The sequence below is a fragment of the Parastagonospora nodorum genome, assembly GCF_000146915.1.
Source record: "Parastagonospora nodorum SN15 chromosome Unknown scaffold_11, whole genome shotgun sequence".
NCBI classification, from domain to species: domain Eukaryota; kingdom Fungi; phylum Ascomycota; class Dothideomycetes; order Pleosporales; family Phaeosphaeriaceae; genus Parastagonospora; species Parastagonospora nodorum.
In genome coordinates, this window is record NW_001884559.1 from 92,763 (window position 1) to 116,810 (window position 24,048).

At 52.6% G+C, this 24,048-nt stretch overlaps 10 protein-coding genes across 10 annotated transcripts; 3 read left to right on the forward strand and 7 right to left on the reverse strand.

Moving 5' to 3' along the window:
• Positions 1-631: 631 nt before the first annotated feature.
• On the forward strand, positions 632-2,218 carry SNOG_07314 (hypothetical protein; the record flags this gene model as incomplete). Its single annotated transcript, XM_001797603.1, has 5 exons — positions 632-659; positions 762-869; positions 929-1,191; positions 1,241-1,373; positions 1,698-2,218. The coding sequence occupies 5 exons, from the start codon at positions 632-634 to the stop codon at positions 2,216-2,218; spliced, it is 1,053 nt and encodes a 350-aa protein (XP_001797655.1).
• A 467-nt stretch (positions 2,219-2,685) lies between these two features.
• Positions 2,686-6,381, forward strand: SNOG_07316 (hypothetical protein; the record flags this gene model as incomplete). Its single annotated transcript, XM_001797604.1, has 5 exons — positions 2,686-2,910; positions 3,196-3,627; positions 3,676-4,302; positions 4,399-5,804; positions 5,967-6,381. The coding sequence occupies 5 exons, from the start codon at positions 2,686-2,688 to the stop codon at positions 6,379-6,381; spliced, it is 3,105 nt and encodes a 1,034-aa protein (XP_001797656.1).
• A 392-nt stretch (positions 6,382-6,773) lies between these two features.
• On the reverse strand, positions 6,774-8,357 carry SNOG_07318 (hypothetical protein; the record flags this gene model as incomplete). Its single annotated transcript, XM_001797605.1, has 3 exons — positions 6,774-7,161; positions 7,564-7,598; positions 7,833-8,357. The coding sequence occupies 3 exons, from the start codon at positions 8,355-8,357 to the stop codon at positions 6,774-6,776; spliced, it is 948 nt and encodes a 315-aa protein (XP_001797657.1).
• Positions 8,358-8,949: 592 nt separating this feature from the next.
• Positions 8,950-10,929, reverse strand: SNOG_07319 (hypothetical protein; the record flags this gene model as incomplete). The annotated part of the gene is made up of 1 exon (XM_001797606.1): positions 8,950-10,929. One exon carries the CDS (start codon positions 10,927-10,929, stop codon positions 8,950-8,952), a length of 1,980 nt encoding a protein of 659 aa, XP_001797658.1.
• A 112-nt stretch (positions 10,930-11,041) lies between these two features.
• SNOG_07320 (hypothetical protein) lies at positions 11,042-12,025 on the reverse strand (the record flags this gene model as incomplete). Its single annotated transcript, XM_001797607.1, has 3 exons — positions 11,042-11,296; positions 11,372-11,394; positions 11,490-12,025. One exon carries the CDS (start codon positions 12,023-12,025, stop codon positions 11,501-11,503), a length of 525 nt encoding a protein of 174 aa, XP_001797659.1. The 3' UTR covers positions 11,042-11,296; positions 11,372-11,394; positions 11,490-11,500.
• Positions 12,026-12,992: 967 nt separating this feature from the next.
• On the reverse strand, positions 12,993-13,893 carry SNOG_07321 (hypothetical protein; the record flags this gene model as incomplete). Its single annotated transcript, XM_001797608.1, has 2 exons — positions 12,993-13,141; positions 13,190-13,893. 2 exons carry the CDS (start codon positions 13,891-13,893, stop codon positions 13,135-13,137), a joined length of 711 nt encoding a protein of 236 aa, XP_001797660.1. The 3' UTR covers positions 12,993-13,134.
• Positions 13,894-14,747: 854 nt separating this feature from the next.
• Positions 14,748-15,481, forward strand: SNOG_07322 (hypothetical protein; the record flags this gene model as incomplete). The annotated part of the gene is made up of 2 exons (XM_001797609.1): positions 14,748-14,825; positions 14,876-15,481. 2 exons carry the CDS (start codon positions 14,748-14,750, stop codon positions 15,479-15,481), a joined length of 684 nt encoding a protein of 227 aa, XP_001797661.1.
• Positions 15,482-16,162: 681 nt separating this feature from the next.
• Positions 16,163-16,628, reverse strand: SNOG_07323 (hypothetical protein; the record flags this gene model as incomplete). Its single annotated transcript, XM_001797610.1, has 2 exons — positions 16,163-16,496; positions 16,567-16,628. The coding sequence occupies 2 exons, from the start codon at positions 16,626-16,628 to the stop codon at positions 16,163-16,165; spliced, it is 396 nt and encodes a 131-aa protein (XP_001797662.1).
• A 469-nt stretch (positions 16,629-17,097) lies between these two features.
• On the reverse strand, positions 17,098-20,610 carry SNOG_07324 (hypothetical protein; the record flags this gene model as incomplete). The annotated part of the gene is made up of 2 exons (XM_001797611.1): positions 17,098-20,382; positions 20,467-20,610. The coding sequence occupies 2 exons, from the start codon at positions 20,608-20,610 to the stop codon at positions 17,098-17,100; spliced, it is 3,429 nt and encodes a 1,142-aa protein (XP_001797663.1).
• Positions 20,611-21,714: 1,104 nt separating this feature from the next.
• On the reverse strand, positions 21,715-23,997 carry SNOG_07325 (hypothetical protein; the record flags this gene model as incomplete). The annotated part of the gene is made up of 4 exons (XM_001797612.1): positions 21,715-21,793; positions 21,847-22,744; positions 22,795-23,398; positions 23,587-23,997. The coding sequence occupies 4 exons, from the start codon at positions 23,995-23,997 to the stop codon at positions 21,715-21,717; spliced, it is 1,992 nt and encodes a 663-aa protein (XP_001797664.1).
• Between the last annotated feature and the right edge of the window lie 51 nt (positions 23,998-24,048).

Consider the following 24,048-nt stretch of genomic DNA (forward strand, 5'->3'; position numbering starts at 1 on the left):
CGCTTATGGCGGCTGATCCTAGCCACCGCCGCTGTCAAGGGAACACCCAGACATCGCGCGGAGATCACGTCTGATGTGTTTGTAAAACATTATGATTTAGAAATGCATCAAGTCTTCGTCTTTCTTCAATAGGCGTCACACATCCCTTTATGCTCCTAGATGACCTCCGCAGCGGATCGGACTCTGAACCGTGTAGCTCACAGATCTGAACTGGTACGAGCTAGTGAAGAGCAGCGGCCCGGAGAGTTAAGCGAACTTCACTAGTCTATCAGGGCATCTCACATGCTGGGCATGTATTGTCATTCAGTGGTAGCATCTGCCTCTCCAATATGGTTCCATCAAGTATTGGAGCATTCTGCTTCCTAAGTTTCAGGCAGTGACGGTCGAGACTTGAGAAAGACATGTGAAAATAGTCATGTTGAGATGTCCGACAGAGGAACCACGAGAAAGGGTGCACTTGTACACATACAGACAGGTGAACCACGGTTCCACGGGGCCCTGCCTGCGTAATGTCGCATATGAATTTTCAGCGCACAGTTGAGATCTTAGACGACAAAAGACTTAAAGTGTTGTGCCCTTGTTCACAGTGAACACTACTATCACAAACTTACTCCCGCCTTTTGCACCCAGAATGAGCTACCAAGATCTTGAGAAGCGTGGTAAGTTCACTCTTACCTTGACCCACCACCGTCTCAGCATCCGGTTCTCCTCGACGATTATGTCCGATTGCGTCAAACCCCAACAACATACGATACTGACAGACAAAGATTGCAAGAACCTCAAGTCGAACAATGTCGGAGCACGAGTCACGCGCTCGCAACAAGTCAAGATCCTGCTCTCTAACTCCCTGGCCGCTTTCACCGTTGTTGGTAAGTCTGTTCAATCTGAAGCTATACGCCATGTATGAGCAACGAGCTGACGACTGCAGGTCTGACCCAGGCGTTCGGTGTGTTTCAAGCAGAGTATGCGCGAATACAAGCCGTACAGGATGGCATTGTCCGGGCTGAGGAGATGGATGATCGGGCGCTGATATCTGCCATCGGATCGCTTGGAAATGGCGGCATTGTAGCAGTATTCGCGGTGCTCTACTACCCTCATCTGCCACAGCTCGGCATACATGTCAGATACTTGTGTTCGTTCGGGACAGCATGTATAGTTCTAGGACTGGCCGCCGCCGCCGCGAGTCACAGTGTAAGTATACAGTGTTCCAACGACGAGTTCTGAGCTGACAAGAAGCTAGGTCTGGCACCTGTTTGTTACCCAGGGCCTCCTGGTTGGTATAGGAGCAGGCGTCTTACTCTACGTCCTGGCACCGATTCTTCCCGAATACTTCCCGGACAGATCCGGTCTCGCTCAAGGAACGATGTACACAGGTGAGTAGCTCACGACGCCTTTCGGACTCTTGCTGACTGCAATAGCTGCTGCTGTGGGAGGAATGTCGTTTTCCTTCACCATAGCAGCACTCCTCGAGAGAATTGGAGCCCGATGGACCTTGGGTATACTGGCTGCTTTCAGCCTTGTTACTCTGTCAATCGCCAGTCCACTCGCCCTTCCACCACGAAAATTCGAAAAGCGAAGTACGAGTATCATCGGACTAAAAACATTCCGGGAACCGTTGTTTGCATGCCTCTTCCTGGTCAATCTCATACATCCACTGACGTTGGCGGTGCCAATGACTTACGGACCCTTGTTCGCAGAGTCACTAGGACTCGGGTTTGAGCATGCATCCTACCTGCTTGCCATCAACAGCGGCGTCGGAATACCCGCCCGACTAGGCGCCGGAGCCCTTGCGGACAAGATCGGACACCAGAACACGTTGATCATTGCAACCGCTGTATACGCCCTTGCGACCTGGGCTCTGTGGCTCCCTTCAGCGCAGACCAACAATGTCGGACTATTCATCGGCATGAGCACATGCCACGGCCTCATCAATGGCGTATTCAACATTGTCATGAACTCAGCGCAGAAGCAACTCTTTGGCGACGAGATGTACTATCCCAAGAATGGCGCCATGACATCAATTCGAGGCGTTGGGTACGTGGTGGGCGTCCCTCTTGCCGGGGCTATGGTGAACAGGGTGACTGGTGCAGACCTACGCGGAACCGACTTCACCAAGGTCATAGTATACGTCGGGTCGTTGCTGACGCTATCGCTGTTGTGTCTGTTGAACGTGCGTCGGCTAGACGCAAAGCAAAACGGATGGAAATGGGCAAGATGAGGATCGGTGTTGAGCCAGAGTAGCAGAGCGATTGTCGTGGCCTGGAGCAGGTTCCGTCTAGAAGCGCTGGTGGTCAGTAGGTCAGTAGGTCAGCCAAAAGTTTTTGGAGGTGGGCGCCCCGTTCGTAGCAATAGATTGCCGTGAAACATGTTGAAAGCGTGTCCCAATCGGAGGTTTTCCGGTGGGGTCCGCCCATCTGGCTCAAGAACTGTAGCTCCGTGCGACACAACAGACGGGCACCTGCATCGTCGAGGCCGCAGAAGGCATGCTGTACCAGGTGTTCGCATGTGCAGTTGCAATTGCAATCGCAATCAACGCAGGGCCGAGCCTACAACAGAGCCGGGAATGGCAGATTGGCGTGGGCTGGGGAGCGCGAGATGTGATTGTTTGTTGTGACGATGCATGGTGACAGGCTCCGGGCTGCTTAGCGAAGGGCTGTGAATGGTTGCCACGCTACGGATGGCAACATGGCACCTGCCGCTGGCGTGTTCCTGAGGCTCGTGCTGCCGATCGTCGCTTCTGCATGCGCGAGGGTGAAAACATGCGCTGCACAAGCTCGTGCCGCGTCCTTCACTCTCAATGCACGTTCATCCTCACTGCACGGCCTGGTGAAGCTGCAGATGCCCTCACCCGTCTTCCTCGCCATCTCAGTCCTGCCCTACGCTCACGTTGCGCCATTGCCTGTACTTAATGTTTGTTCTATAGAGCTTCACCGCTGGACTGTTCTACCTTACCTAGCTGCCGCGTGCCGCAATCCCCTCATCAACCACATTCCTCCTCACCGGCAGGCTCTTGCCATGACGTCTTGAGATGTCTGCTTGCTGGCGCGATCTACCTCCACGACTATCTTGGAGGAAGCGATGTCGCTTACTCCAAACAACTCCAGGATGATGTCCCCGACCCTGGGCGCGGGTATCAAACTAAACCCGTCACCGTCGCCATTCTTCAAAACAACACCATTGCGCTCCCCAATTAAGCCCGCCCGTGGCGACGTCAGCCTCGCATTGCGCCAGGTCGTCGGCACTACCGCCAACTCGGCCAATGCCTTCGACAGTCTTCCCAGCGGCTGCTCTTTTGCATACACAGCTGGCGCTGCCGCCGTCATTGCAACCGTAGACGGCCAGCTCCAAGTCTCACAGCGCTTCTACCGCGCACGCCCAACTACGAACCCAATCAATCCCTCTGCCTCAATCTATGGAGGGCCCTCGACACCCACCCAGAACGAAAGTCGCAATCGCACAGCGGCGTCTCTGCGCGATGCTGGCTTCGGCGCGTCTCCACTCGCCTCACCAGCCGCCACTGAATGGGCAGATTCCCCAAGCAACAAGGCTTGGACGATGAAGGAGAAGATCAAGGCCGCCACATGTGTGAGCTTCAGCCACGACGGGAAGTTCCTTGCCGTCGGAGAGGTAAGGCATGCAGCCAGTGCAAAACGAAGCGCAACTGACGTCTGCTAGACTGGCTACAAACCTCGAGTCTTAATCTTCTCGACTTCCTCAGACGTACCTTCGGATACGCCCTTGACGTCCCTGCCAGAACACACCATCGGTGTCAATTGCCTAGCCTTCAGCCCCGACTCGCGGTATTTGGCAAGCTTGGGCTACTCCACTGACGGCTTCCTATACATATGGAGCATCGACCCTCGAACGGGCGCCGCATCGCTTTATGCCAGCAACAAGTGCGTCAGCAATGTTAATCGTATGGCCTGGATGGGCAACAAGTTGATCACCGTTGGCACTCGGCACGTCAGGATCTGGAAGGTCGACGATCCAAAATCCTCAATGCGCATCTCCAAAGCCCGTGCGAGCGACATATCCTTCCTGACAGGCTCATTCCATAAACCCCTCCAAGGCAGAAACTGTGTTCTGGACAGTTTGAAGGAGGCCACGTTCACGAGTGTCGTCGCTGTGGCGCCGAACAGGGCCATTGTGGCATCGGACAGGGGCGACATATGCTTAATCGACGACTCCAACTCCGAACAACGGTTTGTGAAGCTCTTTGATGCTGGCTTTGCAGTCAGCTCCCTAGCCGTGGACACCAAAGGAAGGCTTCACATAGCAAGCTCCCAGGGAGGCCTCAAGACGGTAATTGTCCGCGATGTGACAAGCAGTCTGACACCACCACCTTCTCCGCCTCCTCGTGTCGAATCTCCAACCGTCTGTGTAACAGAAAGTAATCAGATTGGCGCCATCGCTTGCTTGGCTGACTATATCGTTACCGTGGATTCCCAACGCGCCATTCGCCTGTCGCATCTGTGTGCAGTCGACGATGACACTACCGTCGGCGACGTTGCCCATACTTTGCCTGCCCATGGTAACTCTGTGCTTGGTGTCGCAGCGCTTGCTACACAGCCCAATGCGCTGAATGCCTCTTACTACACCTGGGCAGCTGATGGTACAATTCTCTTCTGGAACGTCGATGGCAGCTTTAAGGACTCAGTCAATGTGGCATTAGAGCAACTTGATGGTCCGGATCCTCTGCAAAATGAGCTGCGAACCGTACGTGCGTCTGCTGACGCCAGTTTTCTCATCACCGGAGATAAATACGGCGTGTTGAGGATTATCGATACAATAAGCAAGACAAGCGTGTACGACTTCAAAGCGCACGCTGGAGAGATCACGAGCATATCTGTCCACGAGGAAGACCAATTGGTCCTTGTTGCATGTGCTAGTCGGGATCGCACAGTGCAAATATTCTCACGCACGAGCGAGACATGGGATCTTTTACAAACGCTCGACGAACACGTTGGTGCAGTCAATGGCATCCAATTCTCGCGAAATGGAAAGCGACTCGTCTCTTCGTCCAGCGATCGAAGCATTGTGGTCCGAGACCTCCTCACTCGCGAAGACGGTCCAGGCGATACCATCCGCGCATTTATCATGTTGCGAGCCATAATGTTGAAGTCTTCACCTGTTTCAATGACCTGGGATATCGACCACGACGACGTCTTACTCGTGTCCTCAATAGATCGCCAGGTCCATCGATACGACAGCCGCAACGGACAATGCCTGAACAGCTTCCGTGCCTGTGATACAGAGGGTGGCGACGCCGTGGTCTTGTCTTCCCTGGTCCATATTCCTCGAGGGTGGAGCTCTTCACTCATCGCAGGAGTCTCCAGCACCGACAAGTCGATACGGATCTATGAAGAGAATGGAACCCTCATCGCCCGTGATTGGGGTCACACGGAAGGAGTCTCTGACATCTCTCTTATCCAAAAAGTGGGAGAGGAGGATAGTGGCAAGTCTCTTGTGACTGTCGCAGTAGACGGCACCATATTCATCTGGGACTTGGCTTTACAGCTACCAAACCGCCACGATCTATCTAGATCCATGGACCTGCTCGGGCCGAGTACACCTACCAACACCGATCTCCTTGCGAGCAGACCCCCTCTACGCCGAGTCTTCTCCCAATCTGAATTAGCACGTTTTCAGCGCTCACCCGAGGAGGATAACACTACGCCTACTGGCAACAAGTCGCCGAAGCTGCGAAAGCGACTGTCCAAATTCACATTGGCACAGACACCCAAGTTGGAGCCTTCGCCGTTGCCAAGCAGCGCAAGAGAAGGTCGTGCAACTGGCTGGCAAGGGCAAGGCTCAATTCGGCGGAACAAGAACCGCTCGCCTTCGCCACCTAGCCCTCGCAATCCCCAGAACGTAAAGAGACGTACTTCAATGGATGTGCGACCCCGGACCAAACCGCCTACGAATGAGTTTGGGAGTCTGGGTGCATCGACAGAAAGTTTGTGTAGGACACTCCGCGCATTCCGCAAACGACTTGCTACTAGCAGCGATACAATGACCTCTGAATTGGCAAGAGAGGTCGAGAGAGAGCTTGCAACCACTGCAAGGGCAATTGGCGACCGGGTGAAGCCAAAGGAATTTGACGAAACTGTCATGGTCAAGCTGCTGGATCAATACTCAGAGCGACTTGTGAACATGCTCGACGAGAAAATAGCTGCAAGCGTGGCCCAACGCGTCCGAGAGAACAGTGTCATATCTGAAGGTACTGAATCCCCTGTTGCCCAGAGCCCGCGACGAGAAAGAGATGGCAGCGATCGGACGGAGCGCGTCGTGAACGAGCCGCTTCCCGAAGAAGTCGTTGTGCAGAGCATAGAAACAAGTGCTACCTGCACAGAAAATGTGTCAAACACCACGGGATCTTGAAACCCCCGGTATTTCACGATGTTTATGAACCACGATCAAAAGGCGTTTTGGATGGGATATCTACCATTCAAGGATTTCTAGTATTCGAGCCCGTAGAGAGGCATATTTGGTACAACAGCATTGGGCGTTCCGGATCTGCATGAGCGAACCTGCTGCGTCGGAGCCGCCTACACGTAATCGTAGTCTTCTTTCATTTCTCGTTTCAGTAATAGACAAAAGTCGTCTACCTTCATATCGCGACCCATCTCGTGCACTTCCTCTCCCCTTCTAACACAAACAAGGCAAATGGATCGTCTGATAATTACTGCAACTGCGTCCACTCGGCGTGTCACTCCCCAACTGCAGATACAAATCATAATACGCCGCCTCCGCAGATTTACACACGAGCCAATTTAACTCTTCACATCGCGGTCAGCAAATACACTACATTCTTCACTTATTGCACAAAACTCACGTCTCCCATAACTACTCCCCTGCACAGTGATAATCGTATCCCCTTCGAGTCCCCACGCCGTCGTCGTCGCCGTGCTCTCCCACTTCAGCGGCTTGTACGACGTCGTCGCATTCTGCACGTTCAGGTATAGCGACGTGCTGCGCGACTGTATCGTGCCGCCGATGGTGAATTCTGCCGCGGAGGACTCGGGGCCCAGGACCGGCGTGCTTGGGGAGGACGTGGACGCTTGCAGGTAGAGGTGGTAGATGGGGTCGCGCACGCCGCGGATTTTGCCGATTGTGGCTGCGCTAGTGGAAGTGGTGCTGGTTGTGGGGAGGGAGAGGGCGCTGGGGAGGAGCAGGAGGAGGGGGAGGAGGGAGGGCATGGTGGGTGGGTTTAGAGGGAGTGCGAAATGCGAAATGCAGAATGCGATCAAAGAATGTACGGGGTAGCATGGGGTTATATGGGGTCGCGAATATTTGAGGTCTCGTTTATATTATATGGGGTCGCGAAGTGCGATTAGAGTAGATTTATATGAATAGTCGCGTTGTGTACTAGTTCAGGCCGCGGATATATTAGGCTCGAGTACGGCGTGATGTAGGATCCCTGCATGGCATGGTGTAATAACTTCGGCGTTATTACACTGGGCTAGTCACGATCATGGTTGTTGTGTTGGACGGTTGTTTGGTAAGGAGCGACTTGGTTTTGACATTGATATTTAGTGTTAGGAAATGTGGTGATACACATACACGCGACTTTCGCGCTTGATTCTGTCCTGCTCCACCTATACTGCAAATCGTCAACTACGACAGAAAGTAAGCGAAGATATTTGACATCCTGAAGCTATACACAGTATCGCACGGCTTCAATCGTAACGCTGACCTGGTGAATAGCTTTGACCCAATATTCGCTTTCCATCCATAAATGATAACATATAGTAGTACTTCCAAAATGACATGCTCCATCTCTTGTGCGTCTAGTTCGAAGCCCTCCAATTACCGCCAGGCGTCATTCTGACACGCAAGTTATTGCCCTGACCAGCTGCTTCCGCACCATCCTCTGGCGTCGTGAGGGTCATGTCGCTACCCGCAGAAACGCCAGAAATCGTCGCGAGCAAATCGTTAATCAAGCCGATGACTTTTAGAACATGGTCAAGCTGCGTCTGAGAATCTGCGTTGTTGGATGGTCGTGTAGGTATGTCTTTTCCCTTGAAACCTTCCGCTGGATTGGGCTTTTGGAGGAAGTCAGAGGCGGCTTGTTGACGAGTCCAGACGGTGCCTCCTCTGCCGAAGCCTGCCGGGTTGTACTCTCCTCCAGACGATTGGAGTTTCTCCAGCTGTGCTTCGTCGAATGAGGTGGCTTGTTGTGCACCAATGACTTGAGGTCGAACTACGCCTTGGATCACCTGGTGAAGCTGGTCGGGACTGAGACCTCCTAGTTGAGATAGTATGTTTGGAGCACCTCCTTGCGCTTGAATCTTTGGAAGGATCAGGAGGAGAGTGAAGAAAAGCGAAGCTGCACTGAATTGCTTTGAGGCGAACATGTTGATTCGTGCAAATGATCTTGGTATGATTGATAGGGTAGAGGAGTTGTTTGAGAAGCATCGAAAGCGAGTATTTGTGTGCTTTATATACACTCCATACTGCGTTCAGCTTTGATGTCGACTTCCTGAGTCTAGGTAGGAACCGGAAGGTAGTGGAAGGTGTCTCATTTCTCGAAGCTTGACTACAGTGTTCCCAAAAAAGCCTCAATAACAGCTTTAGGAAGCCTAGCTATGTGGTTTTGATAGCGTGAGGCTACGGGCCGCTGAGCATCGGTGACACAACACTCTCACGGTTAGCGGTACGCTCGCCACCAGCCACCAAAGTAACAATGTACACCTTGTACCAGTATAAATCTTCAACCCCTTTTCTTCTTCGTTGATTGGCGTGTACTAAAGTGATTGGGCGAGGTGGCAATCATCTCTAAGGGGACCAGACGACTGCCTTCGTGTCGCTTCAAAAGCCATCCTGTCTGCCTTCGTGCCATTTGTTTCATAAGGACTGCACCTCGAAAAGCCTTCCTCTCTAAAGTCAGTTCATGTTCATCAGCCGCAAGCCAGAAGTGACATTTCTGAATAGCGCCTGGATACACTATCACTGCACCGACTCATCAACCACCGCCACATGAGACGCCTCATACCAAATCTCATCACCCGACATGATACTTGCTCTATCATCACCAGGCGTAAGCGGCCTTCTTGCCGCGCTCGGGTTCCTCTTAATATTAGCAATCCGCCTCGATATCTCTTCCTCGCGGGACATCGCAGGCGTCAGAACCGGACCTTCGCTCTCTGCACTGCTCGTAACCCCTTCATCTACCACCACCGGCTGGAGAAGTCTGGCGCGACTTGGTCCGCCAAACTGCGGGATGCGCGAAGGCTCATGCGTGACTGAACGTCCGACCGCTAGTAGGTCAGACACGCGGTCCTGTGGAATCGTCCTCGAAAATCTGGAACGACCAGCATGTGTGTTGACACCCTGACGTACCGGAATCGCCGTCTGCGGTCTGGGAACAGCAATTTCGCTGTCGTCCTCAGGAAGTCGGCGTCGCTTTCTGGGCTCGCCGGTCCAGAACTCGCTCTCGAAACTCCCTCGGGGGACAGGGAGGCTGATGGCTAGTCTCCTGCCCGGATTTCTGGCGGGAAGAGGAGGACTGGGGACGGCGCTGCCGGTTAGTTCTGCCGGGTTTAGAGCACTACCTGGACGTGCGCTTTCGTAGTCTGATTCCGGTACCGTAGTGTTGTGAGCTTCTTGCTCACTACTAGATTCGGTAAAACCGGTAGAAAAGCGCATCGCATGACGCGCAACGATATCTCGCAGTGTCGAGACGGCTTCAGGGGTAGTTGTGCTAGTTCGTGGGCTCGGAGTTCGTCTCGATGGCTCCGTTGCGAATATCGTGTTCGCAGACAAAGCAGTTGTGCTAGAACTGGAACTTGTCACTGGAGCTGTTACCACATTGCGATACGGCGACGATGGGCCACGGAACAAGTACACCCGCGAGGTGTTCGAGCGCCATGCAGTGGGTATTGGGATGCGAGTTGCATGTTGCCGGAAGAATACACGGACAATGCGATCGTATTCTGCACGCTCTGAGGGAGTGACCCTGTGCTGTACGGCTGGCGGCTGAATGCTGGAGACAGAGGAAGAGACCGAATCTTGATGATAGTTGGCTCTAGGAGAGCTTTCTGGTAGAGTTCTGGTGGCTTCATGTCTGGCGACTATCGGCATGTCTGATGAGACTGCACGTTGCTCCTGAAGCAAAGGCTCGATTTCGACGAAAGTGGGCTTTTGTGGGGGATTCAGTGGCGGCGACAAGACAGCTCGTAGTACAGCATCAGAAGTGGTGATCGTGGACGGCGACTCTACCTGGTCACGCATTGGTACGGGTGTAGAGTGGTCCACGGAGGGTGAAACCGAAAGTTTTGGAAGCTCTTTGTGTATTCCTTGCCGCTTAACCGGTGAGCTTTCTCCAACAGTCGCAGTCATGGAGAGGGCCGCGGGGGAACGGGTGCGTACGAAGAGATCGCTTTGAGGCAGCTCTGATGGTCCAGTAAATAGCTCGAAATTTTGTGGAAGTAGTGAAGTCTGGGACTCTGTTGGCTTCGATTCTTCCGAACAGCGCGGGTCGTCTTCTTCCTCTGCGATGGTCACCCTCGGCGCCATTTCCATGCGACCACGGCCATTCGATTTCTGGCTATATTGCGATATCTTTCTGTAGAGCGGTCGACCTTTGTTGGTTCTTTTGCTATTCTTTTGCCAGATGCGCTTCAGTGGCTGCCACAGCTGACGTCTACGTGGCGCTTCGGTCTGCTCCAAAGGCGCTGGCTTGGAGTGCCCTAGCTGATTGTCAGTTCCTTGATTCAAGGTGAATTCGTGCAAATAGTCACCAGTCATGAGCCCTTTCAAGCCCTTATACGCGCGCCGCATGCTTAAGTTCTCTGTTGCGTCGTTATCCACGCGGCGGGTTAGTTTCGTCCAAATCGTCGACTTCTTAGGCCGCTGTTCCTGTAATTTCTTGATAGCATGCGCATACTCTGTTGCATGTATTTCGCACATATTCGCGTGATGGGTCATGCTTTTCGTCGGGGATGGACTGTTGGTGCGAGGTTTTTGCCCTGAAGATTATGAAGAGCATGGAATGGAAAGTGCGAAAGTGGGCAGACTGCAAGTCAAGATGATTTTTAATGCACAAATTTTGCTTTGATATTACCGTGGGACTTAACTGACGTCCCTGAAAGTATTGCGCCAATGACCACTGGGCATTGAGTGGTGCGGCATCGTATGTAGGGTACCGAGCGCCCACACACCCATGAAAAGATCCGACAAAAACCACTCAGGACGGAACCATCATTTCGAAATATTGTAAATTCTTCCTCTTGGAAGTGTGATCGTACTAAGAGCCACTACGAGGCTGAATGACATAACCCAATAACGCCCGATGCTCGTAATAGTGCTTGGTTCGGAAAATGACAACGGAAGGCTCCAACGCGCGACAACAGGTATCGATCTGCCGAAGAAGGGTCGAAGGCTTCAAAGCTACTATGCACTATTCGCTGTTAAGCCCCGTTATTATCACTGACTTGAAGGAAATCAGAAACTCGCACGCGAATGCCAATTAGTGATTGAAAAGAAACGGGCCGACTTACTATAAACTCAACGTCAGGTCACCACGGATACTCGCCTTCAGCTCAATCTCAATCTCGAGGTTGGCCTCCAGCGTCAGTTTCAATCCATCTTGATCCTTCAGTTCACTGCCTTTGTCTTGTTTTGGCATCTGTTGTGGTTCGTTGGGGTTGGTGCCGCGCATCGGGATCTCTCCTCGCATCGCACGCGCGTGGGTGACAGGACCATCCATCGATGTGCTGTCTGGACCGATGCGATCAAACATGCCCATCTTCTGCAAATCGCCATTTGCATCGGCTTCCTCGAGTACCTCCAGCGATGTTGTGTGCATGTATTTGCCATCTTTGAGGTCTTTCTCCAGGCGGCTGCGACGGGCTCGGCGCGATGAAGACCGTGAGCGGGCAGATTGGAGGCCTGCTTCACGCTTCTCCTGCTTCTTCTTGTTGATGGCCTTCTGTTGTGCCATCGTTGATCTCTCCTGGATCTCGGACTCTGATCCGGAGTTTTGTTCTTTGTCGGCCATGTCGGGCGGTAGTTTTGCTATCATTCAATGATTGAGTGAAATGTACGTGGATGAATCTCAAGTTTCAGGAGTAAAGCGATAGACGAGTGAGTACAAAACACAAGCTGAGCAACGGGGCTTAGGGCGAATGTACAGGCGACACTGTCTGGCCACTCCAAAAACAAGATTGACGCATGAGCACTGGGATCTCCTGAAGGGAGTTTGCTGCCGCGTACAGCGCGCCACTACAAGCTCGTTTGCGATCTCATCCCAGATGTTTTACGTCATTGCGGGTATGATGGGACAACCACAGTTGTCAGATGCAGATGCTGACTGCGTGGGTGTGGGACGGAAAGTGGCTGCAGGGGGGGCGTTGCATGCTTAGTTCCCGGCTGACGACAAATTCGCATCAAAAAGTTGGCAACGCGTGTTTCGTGTTACGCTTTAGGGTGATGCGCGGCGGTCGAGACCTTTGGCTATGGCTCTTGCATGCATACGCTTGGTGGCGCGGAGCTAGAATCCGTAGCTTCCCCACTTTTGTGTAATTTGGCGGTTCCCCGAAGTGACAAACTTGTTACATGGTATAGAAGATGGAAAAAACGTGAATATGAGGGAAAATGATGTAATTGTCGAAGTGGTGTGTAGGCGATCTCCAGTGTTTCCAATTTTTGTAGCCGACGTGATTGGGCTATGTGGAACTTCTAAGAGACGCCATGAACGCCACCCTTGGCAGATCCTAGATCAACGGCCTCACTTTGTGGTACGTATGCGAACTGAATAATGGCATTTAAAAAAGAGGATACGGGATGAAAGAAAACATGTCATGGTTATGATGCATAGGGCTGTTCATGCAATCTATATTCGTAGCAATTATCACTACTCAAAGCAGACGGCTAATGAGCATTGTCCTTGGCACTTCTTGAGTAAGGAGGTTGCTCGACTGCGCAGAAAATGGAAAAGAAGGTGAACATGGAGAAGGGGGCACGACAGCTATAGTTGATAGAATGCAAAGAAGTTCTACGCATTTGATATTTGCAGCAGATGTGATTACACTATGTAGAATCCCTCGTGAACGCCATCCTGAATACTAAAGGACAAAAAATGCTTCGCGCACGCATGTTAGACAAAGCCGTTCGTGGTAAATCGTGAAACGCTTAATTGCTGCAACGCGTCAGTACGGGTGTCAAAATTTCGGCTTGAGAGACTTACAGCAATCCTAGCGTCAAGTCGCCGTGAATCTTCGCCTTCAATTGAATCTCAATGTCAAGGTTGAGTTCAAGTCGCAGACGAAGCTGTTCACCTCCATCCTTTCCGCCCTCCTCCTCACCGCCACCACCGCCAGTCAAACCGCCAAGTGCTTTTCCGGCGGTGTCGCCGACTTGGTTTACAGCGTTACCAGCGGTGTTCTGGACCATGTCGCCAGCACCACCGACTAGCTCGCCTCCAGGAACGTTCTCTGTGATGTCGTCAAGGGGACCTCCTCCCTTTCCGCCCTTCTTCTGGCGTTGGCGGTTGCGACGGCCTCCAGATGCGGAAACATCAGATCGCGCACCAGACTCGGCATCGGATTCACCGCCTCGTCGACCACGGCCGCGAGATTGCCTGCGCCTTGATTGCGATTTGGACTTTTGTTGTTGGGGCTCGGGTTCCGAGTCATCGGCATCGCCGGTCGTGGTTTGCTTGCGCCCTGCGTCCGCTTGCTCAGCCTCTCCTTCACCTTCGCTATCGGGGGCAGGAGTGGCTTCAGGAGTGGGCTGCTGTTGAGGCTTTTTTCCACCCAACTTCTTCGGCGTCTTCTTTTCGGTTTTCTTACTCGATGATTCCGCGTTGCCCTTTGCTCCAAGAGAAGCATTGGCATCGGCTTGTCCCTCTCCAGAAACGGAGTTCTTGGTCTCCTCTACCGTGTCGGCCATGGTGATTGATGTTTAGTTGTGTGGGAGGATGATGGCTGTAGGTGCAAAAATGCAATGCGCTCAAGATGCTTGGAAACTGCTGAAGAGAATCAAGACGGTGTATATTGTTAAAAGGCAAGCGACATTGCGACAGGAACCGGTTTGAAGATGCAGAGGTGCTTGTAACCCTTGCACAGACGAGCCACCCGTCATGCAGCCTGACGCAACAGTGGCACCTCGTCTGGGGACCCACCAAGCCATGATCTCAACCCGTCGCTAAAACCTGTCGCGAACCTTGCAGGAGTTGTTTCGTGTGCAGGATGGGAAGGCTGGGATGTTTATCAAGGCTTATGCTTGCGTGGACGTTCCCACTTTGCCGCCCGCCTTCCAGCATTCATCCCGACATCCGCCATTGGAGCGCGCATCGCGTGCCGTCGTACTTAAAATGGCCCCCAGTATGTGCGCCGGCTAGGGTTGACATGGCCGTTTCGGGACCGACTGCAACGCGCATTCGGTGGCGATTCCACTGACCGGGATGACAGGTCGGCTGAGTTGTCGATGCAGATTCTGGGGCCGCCACTTTTCCTCATCGGTGCGATTCGCATCGCTCGCTTTCGAGGCCCGATTCTCAACTTTCCGATGCAGAGAAGAGTGATGCAAAACTCAAGTGAACCGAACGTTTTTTGACATCCAAGAGGCGTTGTGCTAACTGACGTTGGGCTAACACCGACCGAGCTGGAAATAAGTTGCGGAGGACGTTTCTCCGTACCTCCGAGCTAGAGAACGCCATGTGACGACAGCACTTCCCACAGCGTGCATCAAACCGACGTGCAGGTCAACACGAAGAAGAACCAACACGTTCAGTCAGGGGCAGCATGTCGAAGCCAGACGCTCAGGAAGATGCTGCTCGTCAGCGCATCATCAAGCACATGAACGCCGATCACCAGGACTCAGTGAGACGTCAGTGACAACCATTAGTGCGCCCTCTAATGAGCCATGTCAGATCCGTCGATACCTCGAGGCCTACAGCAACAAATCGGTGTTTCAAACTCGCAATGCGCAAATGACGGATATCAGCCTCAATGAGATGAAATTCGTGTGCAACGGCCAGCACCACACCATCGCGTTCGACCCTCCGATGGAATCGCTTCGCGAGGCGCGAGAACGGGTAGTGCAGCTCGACAAACAAGCTTTGCAGATACTAGATCGCAGCGACATTACCATCGACAGATATGTACCGCCAACTGCGAAACTTGGCCATTTCTTGAACTTCTCTCAATGTCTTCTATGCTATCTTCTTCTTCCGCATCAGTGGATCTGGCAGCCTGGCTCACCTCTCTATGACACGCTTTTCTACCGCATCCCAGCGTTTGCGAAACTCAATGCGCTAGTCGGTTGGTGGGTTGTGTTCATCATCATGATCCCTGTCCATACATTCGAGGCTGGAATCATGGGGCGCAGGTTGAGGAAGAAGCACGGCCTGACACCACTAGATTGGGTGTGGTGGGCCTGGACAGCGAGTTGCTTCGTGGAAGGTATTTCCTCTAAGTGGAGGCTGGATGCGTTAGTCGAAGAGAAGAGGAAAGAGAAGGATGCAAAGAAGCACTGAGATAACGTTGCTTGTGATTCTGAGGCGCAACTTTGTACACATCAGTAGAATAAACCGCATCACGTTGTATTTAGAAAGGCTGAATGAAGGCTTTTGCGCTCTTGTTCGAAAGAGTAGTAGGTTAATGTCAAACACGGGAGCATCAAGGTCAATGAAGTGTATGTACAGTCTGATTTGTTGTAAAGGGAGCGAAGCTCAAGTCTATCTAAGGGGCGCCGAGCGTGGACAAGTGTCAAGCTCGACGGGGATCCTGCGATGCTCCGCTTGTAAACTAAGTTGAGAAACGTCGAAAGGCTGCTGCCTGCCCAAGATCTTTGACGCAATATTAGTCCTCCCCGTGATGCTTCTCGAGATGTTAGATCTTCGTGTTCAATGTCTCAATGCTGGCAGTGTCTCTGCTGGCTTTTGATGCAGCTGACGCAGAAGATGCAGCAGCATTGGATCGAGCGGCCGCTGGTGCAAGTCTTTGTTGTGCATCCTGGACTTTTAGCCCATGCCGCCGAAGATGGTCGAAGAATACGAAGAATAGTCGAAAGGATATTTAGGTAAGCTCAATTTAGCCAGACGCATAGGGCTACTATAAGACGCTGCTTGCGTAGGCTTGAGTTTTATATTGTGGACTGTAGTTGAGGCCGTTGAAGATCCGGCAATGCTGGCCTTACAGATAGGAGCGCAGATGGGCTAAGGGGATGAGGAGGTTGCGATCGGTTGCCGCTTTGCAACAACGGAAGTCTGTATTGTAGACGTCGTGGTGATCACGCTTGAAGGACATGATTTTGTCGTTTTTGTCGTTGCGGCTGGTGCAGCAGCCTTTGCTGCGCTTGATCGCGTGGCTGGCTGCGAGAGAACACGTGTTATATTGTTCTCTCTGATAGACAGCTCATGTCCTCGCGGACAGGTAAAATACCGCTCGCCGCGGACTGATCCGTCGTTCTTGCCTGTCGGGGTCGGGATGTCGAAAAATAGTCGAAAAATAGCGAAGAGAACTGATGGAAAGATAGTCGGGTAGCGATAACTATACGATAGTTTGGCCTGAGTATCTTGTAAGCGTGTGTATATTGGTAAAGAATGTGGGGTCAGCTTACAGGTCGTGAGAAGAGGAACAGTGACACCTGCAGTAGAAATGTTCGCGATGGCGAGTGGCCATGGTGTTCGTGAGGTGAAAATATGTATTGGCCAGACAGGTGAGGTAATGAGGTTGCATCATACAGAGGAGTTGGGCGTGGTAGTCAACTGCTGCACTGCGTGAAGATTGTATGTGAGAGGCGGAATAGAAAGAGGTGTTCTCGCTGCATAACATTACAAACAAGAAACTAAGGTATCCTAGCAACGCAATGAAGGAAAGGACATGGCAGTAGCAAGAGAGGAATGATACCAGAACATCGCCGGTCGCTATCAGTCGCCCTTTATGTATGCGAACATGAGCCTACACTTCATAACTCATATTCAAAAACATAACATCATTTCACCTTCAGGAATCTCGATTATGCGAAATGCTTCTGGATAATTCATTTCTCATGATAACAATATCAAACTACTACTACAAAACGAGGGGGTATCGTGCGAGAAGACGCTAAAACGCCATACAAAAAGCCAAAAACTCATACCAAACCGCTTCAAATGCCCATTTCGCCACTCAGACTCTCAAAAACCGACGAAGCGCCATCGTCCCATAGCTCTAACATGTCCTCATCCCCCTTAGGGATAGTGCAAAGTCTAAACCCCATTGGCCCAACCACGTTTGACTCTAGAAAGGCGTAATACTGTTCTGGTGTTCCATTGGAAGTCTGCCAAGCTGTCTGAACAGGCCCAACACCCATTGGCAACATCTTAGGTCGCGAGATTAACGACTGCGCAGCGGCATGGTCCTCGGCGTCTTCGTGGAGACTGGAGTCATCATCGGATTCTTCCATCTCAAGCAGGACATCCGTCAATGCACGATCAATGGTTTGGGCGTACGTCTTCTGCTGGGCGTGGCGCATCTTCCCAAATACGTGCTTCAGATTGCGATCAAACATGTCGGTATGTTCACGTCGACGTAGCCAGTGATTTTCGGTTTGAAGAGCCGACAACAGGCAATTGACTTGAGCTGGTATAGTGCGCGAGGCGGAAGGCTGTTCGACAGGTTCTGTCACCATCTTTGTAGCGTCTGGCAGATTGATCGCGTGTTCAGAGCGATCCGACCTGGCAATGTTTTGCTCAAGGGCCTCGATCTGACTATGCTGATCGGTGATCTTGGTTCGAAGATCTGTCATCTCCTGCTCAGTTTTGATGAGCTTTTCTCTCAGATGCTGCGCATCTGTGACTTTGTTGCTGGCATCCCGATATTTCGCGTCGAGATGCTCGATCTCGAGACTCTTAGTCTCAATTACCTGCTCTCGCTCATGAAGGCTCAGCAGAGTGGCTTTGTGCTCGACCTTGAGCTTCTCGAGCAGCACAGAGGCCTCTGAGTTCTTCTTTCGTGCAGCCTCCATCTCTTTTGCCTTTTGGGCCCAGGGTGTCGGACCGTGGACAATCTCGCTGGTGTTCAACAACAAAGATGCCTCTTCTGTCCAGGCGTCCAGCCGTTGGGCGGTGGTGTCAAGGCGCAGCAGCTCTGGACTCCAATAGAAAGCGAACATGTCCTCTATCTTAAGCTCCGACCAAGACGGCGACGGCTCTGGCTGGAAGGAGGCGTTGATAATGCTCAACGTGTTGCGGCCCCATTGAGCAGCGTCGCGCGCGAGCTTCGCCAAATAGGCCTCTTGCTCCATGATGTCCTCGGAACCTTTGAAGATATGAGGATATAGTGAATCACTACGCAATGCGTCCACTGTGCGCAGCAACTTTTGACCGGCAGCAACCGCCTTGTTGCAAATCACTGATGGACCGGCGAACAGCTCTAGAACCCGCTGTGCCGCAGCAGTAACGTCATCGGGGTTGATGTCTTGAGCCGCAGTTTTCACCAGCAGCTCAGTGGCGTTGCTGGCAAGGAACGACATCATTGTGGTGATGACGGCGAAGTTACTACCAAGGTAGTCTAAACGAGCAACGATCCTCTGGATGTGGGCCGTGGACTCATCCTCGGGCATCATTGCCAAAATGTTTTGCTGGTCGACAAGGACCGCATCCTGAATCTTCAGGGATTGTGCTAAGCTGTTGGCCATGTCGGTGAAGTTGATCTCGTCGTTTACAAGAGCCTCGTGGGTGTGGTCGAGGGTCTTCTCTACGACACGTAGCTCCTGGTCGATTGGACCAAAGGCGGCGAAGTCAGCAAGGTCACATGTTTCCATCGCGGAATACAAGCGCTTGCTGCCTGTTTGGAGCAAAGCGAGGCATTGAACAGCTTCCACACAAGATAGCCTTGCCATAGCTTCCTCAAGGCCTCCATTGAAGCTCATTTCGCGGTCGGCTGTCAACAACAAGGACGATGTGAGTGAAGCCTTGGCACCAACACTGATTGCCGTGAAATAAGTCTGGACCGGGAGACTCTTTAGGAATTCAGCCGATTGGGCCTCTGTCGAAATGGCAAGTCGCTTTGATGCGACTTCAGCGTCTAGTCGATAAAGCCCAAGCTGGACTTCTTTGAACGTGGCTTGGCGGTTGGACGCCCTTAAGTGTCGATTGAGATCCATGACCTCGTCGATGCGTCCAGTAGTGTCCCTGATCTGAGCCTCCGTCATGGTCCGCGACGACTCTGCGTCGGCCAATCTGCTCTGTAGATTGTAGACCAGATCTCTGAACTTCGAGACAAGAAGCTGGTTATCGGCGATGGCAACTTCTTGGAGCTCAAGTCTGTGAATGTGCTCGGCGATCTCGAAATCCTTAGCTTCGAGCTCGGCATGGAGGTCTTCCTCTTCGTCCATGTGCACGACCAGAAGCTCATTGTTCAGCTCTGCCTCACTTTCCAGCTCGCGGATAGTGGCTTCCTGTCTCTTGGCCTTCTCCTCCAAATCATGGATTTTATCCGTGAGTTCGTTGGAAAGGTCCTCCCACTCTGCGCTGGCGTCGACTTGGGCGCGCAGATGCTCAATGATCCCCTCATCCTTGTGGACTCTGTCTTGCAGTTCGGTATGTTCTTGGCGAATCGCGTCCAGTGACGCCAGATCCATCTCAAGTTCTGCGAAACGTGCTTTGTTGTCTCGCTCTTTCTCCTCGGTCATCTCCTTCAACGTGATCAAGGCTTGTCGCAGGCGGTCGTTCTCGTGCTGGAGGCGATACCATCCAGCCGCTTCCTTGTCTTCTTCTGACAGTTCTGTGGTGAACATGGCTGCTTCCTCGCGCATGATCTCGATTTCCATGTCTCGTTCCTCCAGCTTCGCGCGGACGGCTTCCAGCTCTGATTCCGCCTGCTCAGCACGCTCTTCTGCCATTTCTTTGTCGAGGAGTGCTATCTCCCAATCGGCCTCGTGCTCCTCTTGTTTCTTGGCGAGGCTGTCGTTGTCCGACTGGAGTTGTTGGAGTTGAGTTTTGAGCTCTGCCGAGTCCAGATGCAGTGTTTGATATTTGCTTTGAAGCTTTTCGATGATAGCTTTGTACCGGTCGCGTTCATCTGCTGCCTGCGCGAGATCTTTGATCCGATCCTGGTCATCTCCATGTTGTTTCTCGAGATGTCGAATCTTGGTGTTGAGTGTCTCGACATTCGTGTCTCTGCTGGCTTTGGACGTAGTAGACGCGGAGGATGCTGTAGCATTTGACCGATGTCGTGCATCCTGAATAGTAGACGATGCCGTTGAAGACCCAGCAATGCTGGGCTTGCGCACTGGCGCGCGTACGGGGGGAGGAGCAGTTGTAGTGGCAATTGATTGCCGCTTCGTTGCAGCAATCGATGCCCTTGGTGTAGGCTTCGGGGCGACAACACTGGACGGGCGCGCCTTCGGTACCACAGGCGCTTTCGGCTTCGGAGTCGGCTTCGCCGCAGGCTGAGAAATGATGCGTACTATGTTGGCCTCTCTTATGAATAGACCGTGTCCTGGGGAACACGTGAAGTAACGCTCCCCGCGTACGGATCCATCATTCTTGCCTGTCGGCGTTGGGAGCTCCAGTCCAAGCCAATCGCCTTCAGCGACGTGAATGGTGCCAATGTACTTGATGATGCCGGTCTGGTTCGTGGAAGTCTCGACCGTCTGACCGATCTTGAGTGACGACATGGCGAAGTCCTACTTGCCAGTCGGGGCTCGAAGTCGTGAAATGGTGGAAGCTGCCGACATGCGTAGAGGAAGTTGTGGTAGAAGTACTGGGAGTTGCAGACGCGTCGCGTGCTGCAGGCGTGAGGGGGTGGAGAGTGCGGTTGCTTCAGAAAAAGCGGTAAAAGTGCAGAGCAGTAGTAGCAGTGCAATGGTAAAGTGGTAACAGCGTCTGGATGCAAGTACAATGGTGTTGTGTTGCGGAGGCAGCATCGGACGTGGTGTGTAGTAGAGAGAGAGGAAGAGAGGGAAAGAACGTCTCTTAACGGACCCGTCGCGCTACCCGCGCTAGCGCGGCGATGGTTCGGTCGCGTCGGGGCGTTATCGGCGATAAGGGCTGCGGTAGCGCGCTGAGGGCTGGCCACACCAAAGCTCCGTCGCTCATTGGCCAGGACGGTTAGATCCGCCGCTAAGGGCTGATAGCGCCTCACGTACCAAAAAAACTACGCGATATCTGCGTACATCACTGCGTACATCGCGCAACTCTGGTTCGCGTCGCCATTGTTGCTAGGCAACGTCGACTCGCCCCCGCCACTTGAACTCGCCGCACAGCCTCTTTTGCCCCGAAATTGTCAACTGTGCGGCGCCATGCAAACAGTTACCAATGCGAATTGCCTCATGTGATAATCTAGTGCAACTAGATCGATTAGCAAATGATACAAGTTTCAGCTGGGCTAACTCAATGCAGCACTTGATGGACTCGCATACATATACCGCGGGTCATCAACCGGACGGAAAGTGAACAGGATGCTACCTTCGTGCTGTGTATAGCTTCAGGCTGCGTGACGGGCTGCTACTTATTACACCCTGATTGCTTTCCAAAGTTGTTGCTCATATCTTATTCGACACCATGCAGGCCACTCCATGTTGTCTTCAGCTGTCCACAGGACCAAGCAAGAGCCACTGTCACAGCTAAAGATCCACAAGACACGCATCCACAAGGTAGTTGGCTGTCATTGCCATACCATATATTGCACAACATGCGCTTCTTATTCTTTCAGCGCTACATGTATAATCTTACATCCCGTCCAACAACAGCCCTCCACATCATTCCTCAAATGACCCCGCTCAACCACTCGTCAACTCCCTGATCCTCTCCTCAATATCCGGCACCGCACGAAGCTGCAGCTCGATGTCTTCCTTCTCACTACACAACAGTTAGCTCGCACACCTCAATCAAATCATAAAAGAGAAACTTACTCTTCCAACACCGCCCGCCTTTCCGCATCGAGTCGACCGAAATAATGTCCTCCCTGGCCATCGAACTGCAATATCCTCGTATGGTACTTCCACAAACTGCGCCTATGCGACACCGTCATGAGCGTAATGCCCAAACGCTTCGCCTCCTCGTACATGATCCTCTCGACCTCAAGCGTAACGCTAGACGTGCATTCATCTAAGATGGCATACCGCGGGCGATGGTAGAAAAGCCTCGCCATGGCAACTCGTTGCTGCAGACCGCCAGAGAGCACATCCGTCCACTCCTGCTCCGCATCCCAGCCGCCCGGGCGGTCGACGATACCCTCAATCTCCAGCGTCGCGAGGATGGATAGTAAATCCGCGTCTGAAACGTTCTTATCGCGCATCTCGTACAAGCTATCCGGGTAGATGATTTGCTGGCGCAGACTACCCCGGGACAAGTATGGGCGCTGGGGAATGTAAAATATGTCTTCGAACGGCGGTTTTCGCACATGTCCGCCATACACCGGCCACAGACCGCCGAGGATACGGAATAACGATGATTTCCCGCACCCGTTAGGCCCGACGATGAGTAAGTGGTCGCCGGGGCGGACGGCGAAGGAGAGTTTGCGAACCAGCACGTCGCCGTTGGGAGATACGATGGGGACGTCGGTGAACTCGATATCTTCGCCCTCAGTCACGGTCCCGCGGCCGGCGAGCACGGCAGCGTTTTCGTCGGTCGATGCGGAGGATACGAGTGCTTTTTCAAAGTGTCCGGCTTGGATGTCGGCGATGACGTCGAGGAGGGTGGAGACGCGCGAAGTGTAGCCGGCAAGCTCGGTGATTTCTTTGTAGGAGAACATGATGCGACCGAAGGCGTCCGAGGACATGAGTAGCATGCGACGGTTGGTGATGAAGTCTGTGTAGTGTTGTTAGTGGGAGACTTGGATGGGAGAGGGATATACGCACTTTCAGTTCGATCTCCCATGCTTCCTTGGCCTGCACCGGGCACTTTGAAGAACACGGGTACACTGCAAAGGAGCAGTCCTAATGCACCCCAGAAGTATTTAATCACAAAGTCCTCCATGATACCGTGGTAGAATCTTCTCCGTAATATGCGGTTGACGTGTTTGATGAGGGTGAAGTATCCCTTGTCCAGTGTGTCTTTCTCCGCCTCGTGTCCACCATACAGTGCCACTTCTTCGCTGTAGTCGATCAGCCTTGAATGCTGGAATCTGAACTCGCCCTCCAGTCTAGCTTCATCCGCAACGTATTTTCCGAACGGAGGTGTAAGAGCACGCATGACGTTTGCTGATATCTGAACGAGCAGTGACATGAAGAAGAGACCTTCGCCGCCAACACTCCTTGAGAGGCTGTAGTTGTATATGATGATATCGAGTATAGGTTTTGCGAGATTCGAGTACAATTCCGCGAGTGAGTTCGAGAACTTGGCAATATCGACAGTAATGAGCTGGTCCGCGTTCTTTATGCGATCGTCGAGCGCAGATAGAGTGTAGAATGTCATCTGACTGAGGTATTTGTTGTGGATGTAGTTCGTCAATCGTGTTCGATACTGCAGTGACAGTTTGCACTGGTGGTAGGACAGCTACGTTCGTCAGCACATGGCCTTCTCTTCATCTTCAGCGCAAATAGATTCAAACTCACCATCGAATTCGTAAACGTCGCTGGCACCGCCACGCACATCCACCACCCCAACCCCACCAAGAACTCCCTCCCCCGTCCCCTAACAAGACTACTCACCAACCTCCCATCCAACTCCGCCACATACAAGCTGATCATCGTCCTGAGTATCAAAAACACACTATGACTAATAATTAACCTGAGCTCCTTGCTCTTCCACCCCGGAATGCATATCCTCAGCAGCCGAATCAAGCTCTTGAAGAACTCGCGGTTGATCTCGACTTTCTTGCGCTTGCTTGCATCTTTCTCGCCCGGCGACGTGGCCTTTGCAGAGCGTCGTGATGCAGCGGCTTTTTGCTCGGCGATGGCGTTGCGCACGCGGTTTATGAGCGCGACGAAGAGGGTGAGGTAGACGGCGCGGGAAATGCGGGTTCGGTTGGACAGGTAGAGCGATGTCAGGTCGTTGATGATTGATTTGACGTTTGCGCTGGACAGCTGCTGCCGCAGGTAGGGCTTGGATAAGACGGCCATGGCTATCGTGGAGGTATGCGCGAGGGCGTCATTGAGCAAGGGACGCGGTCG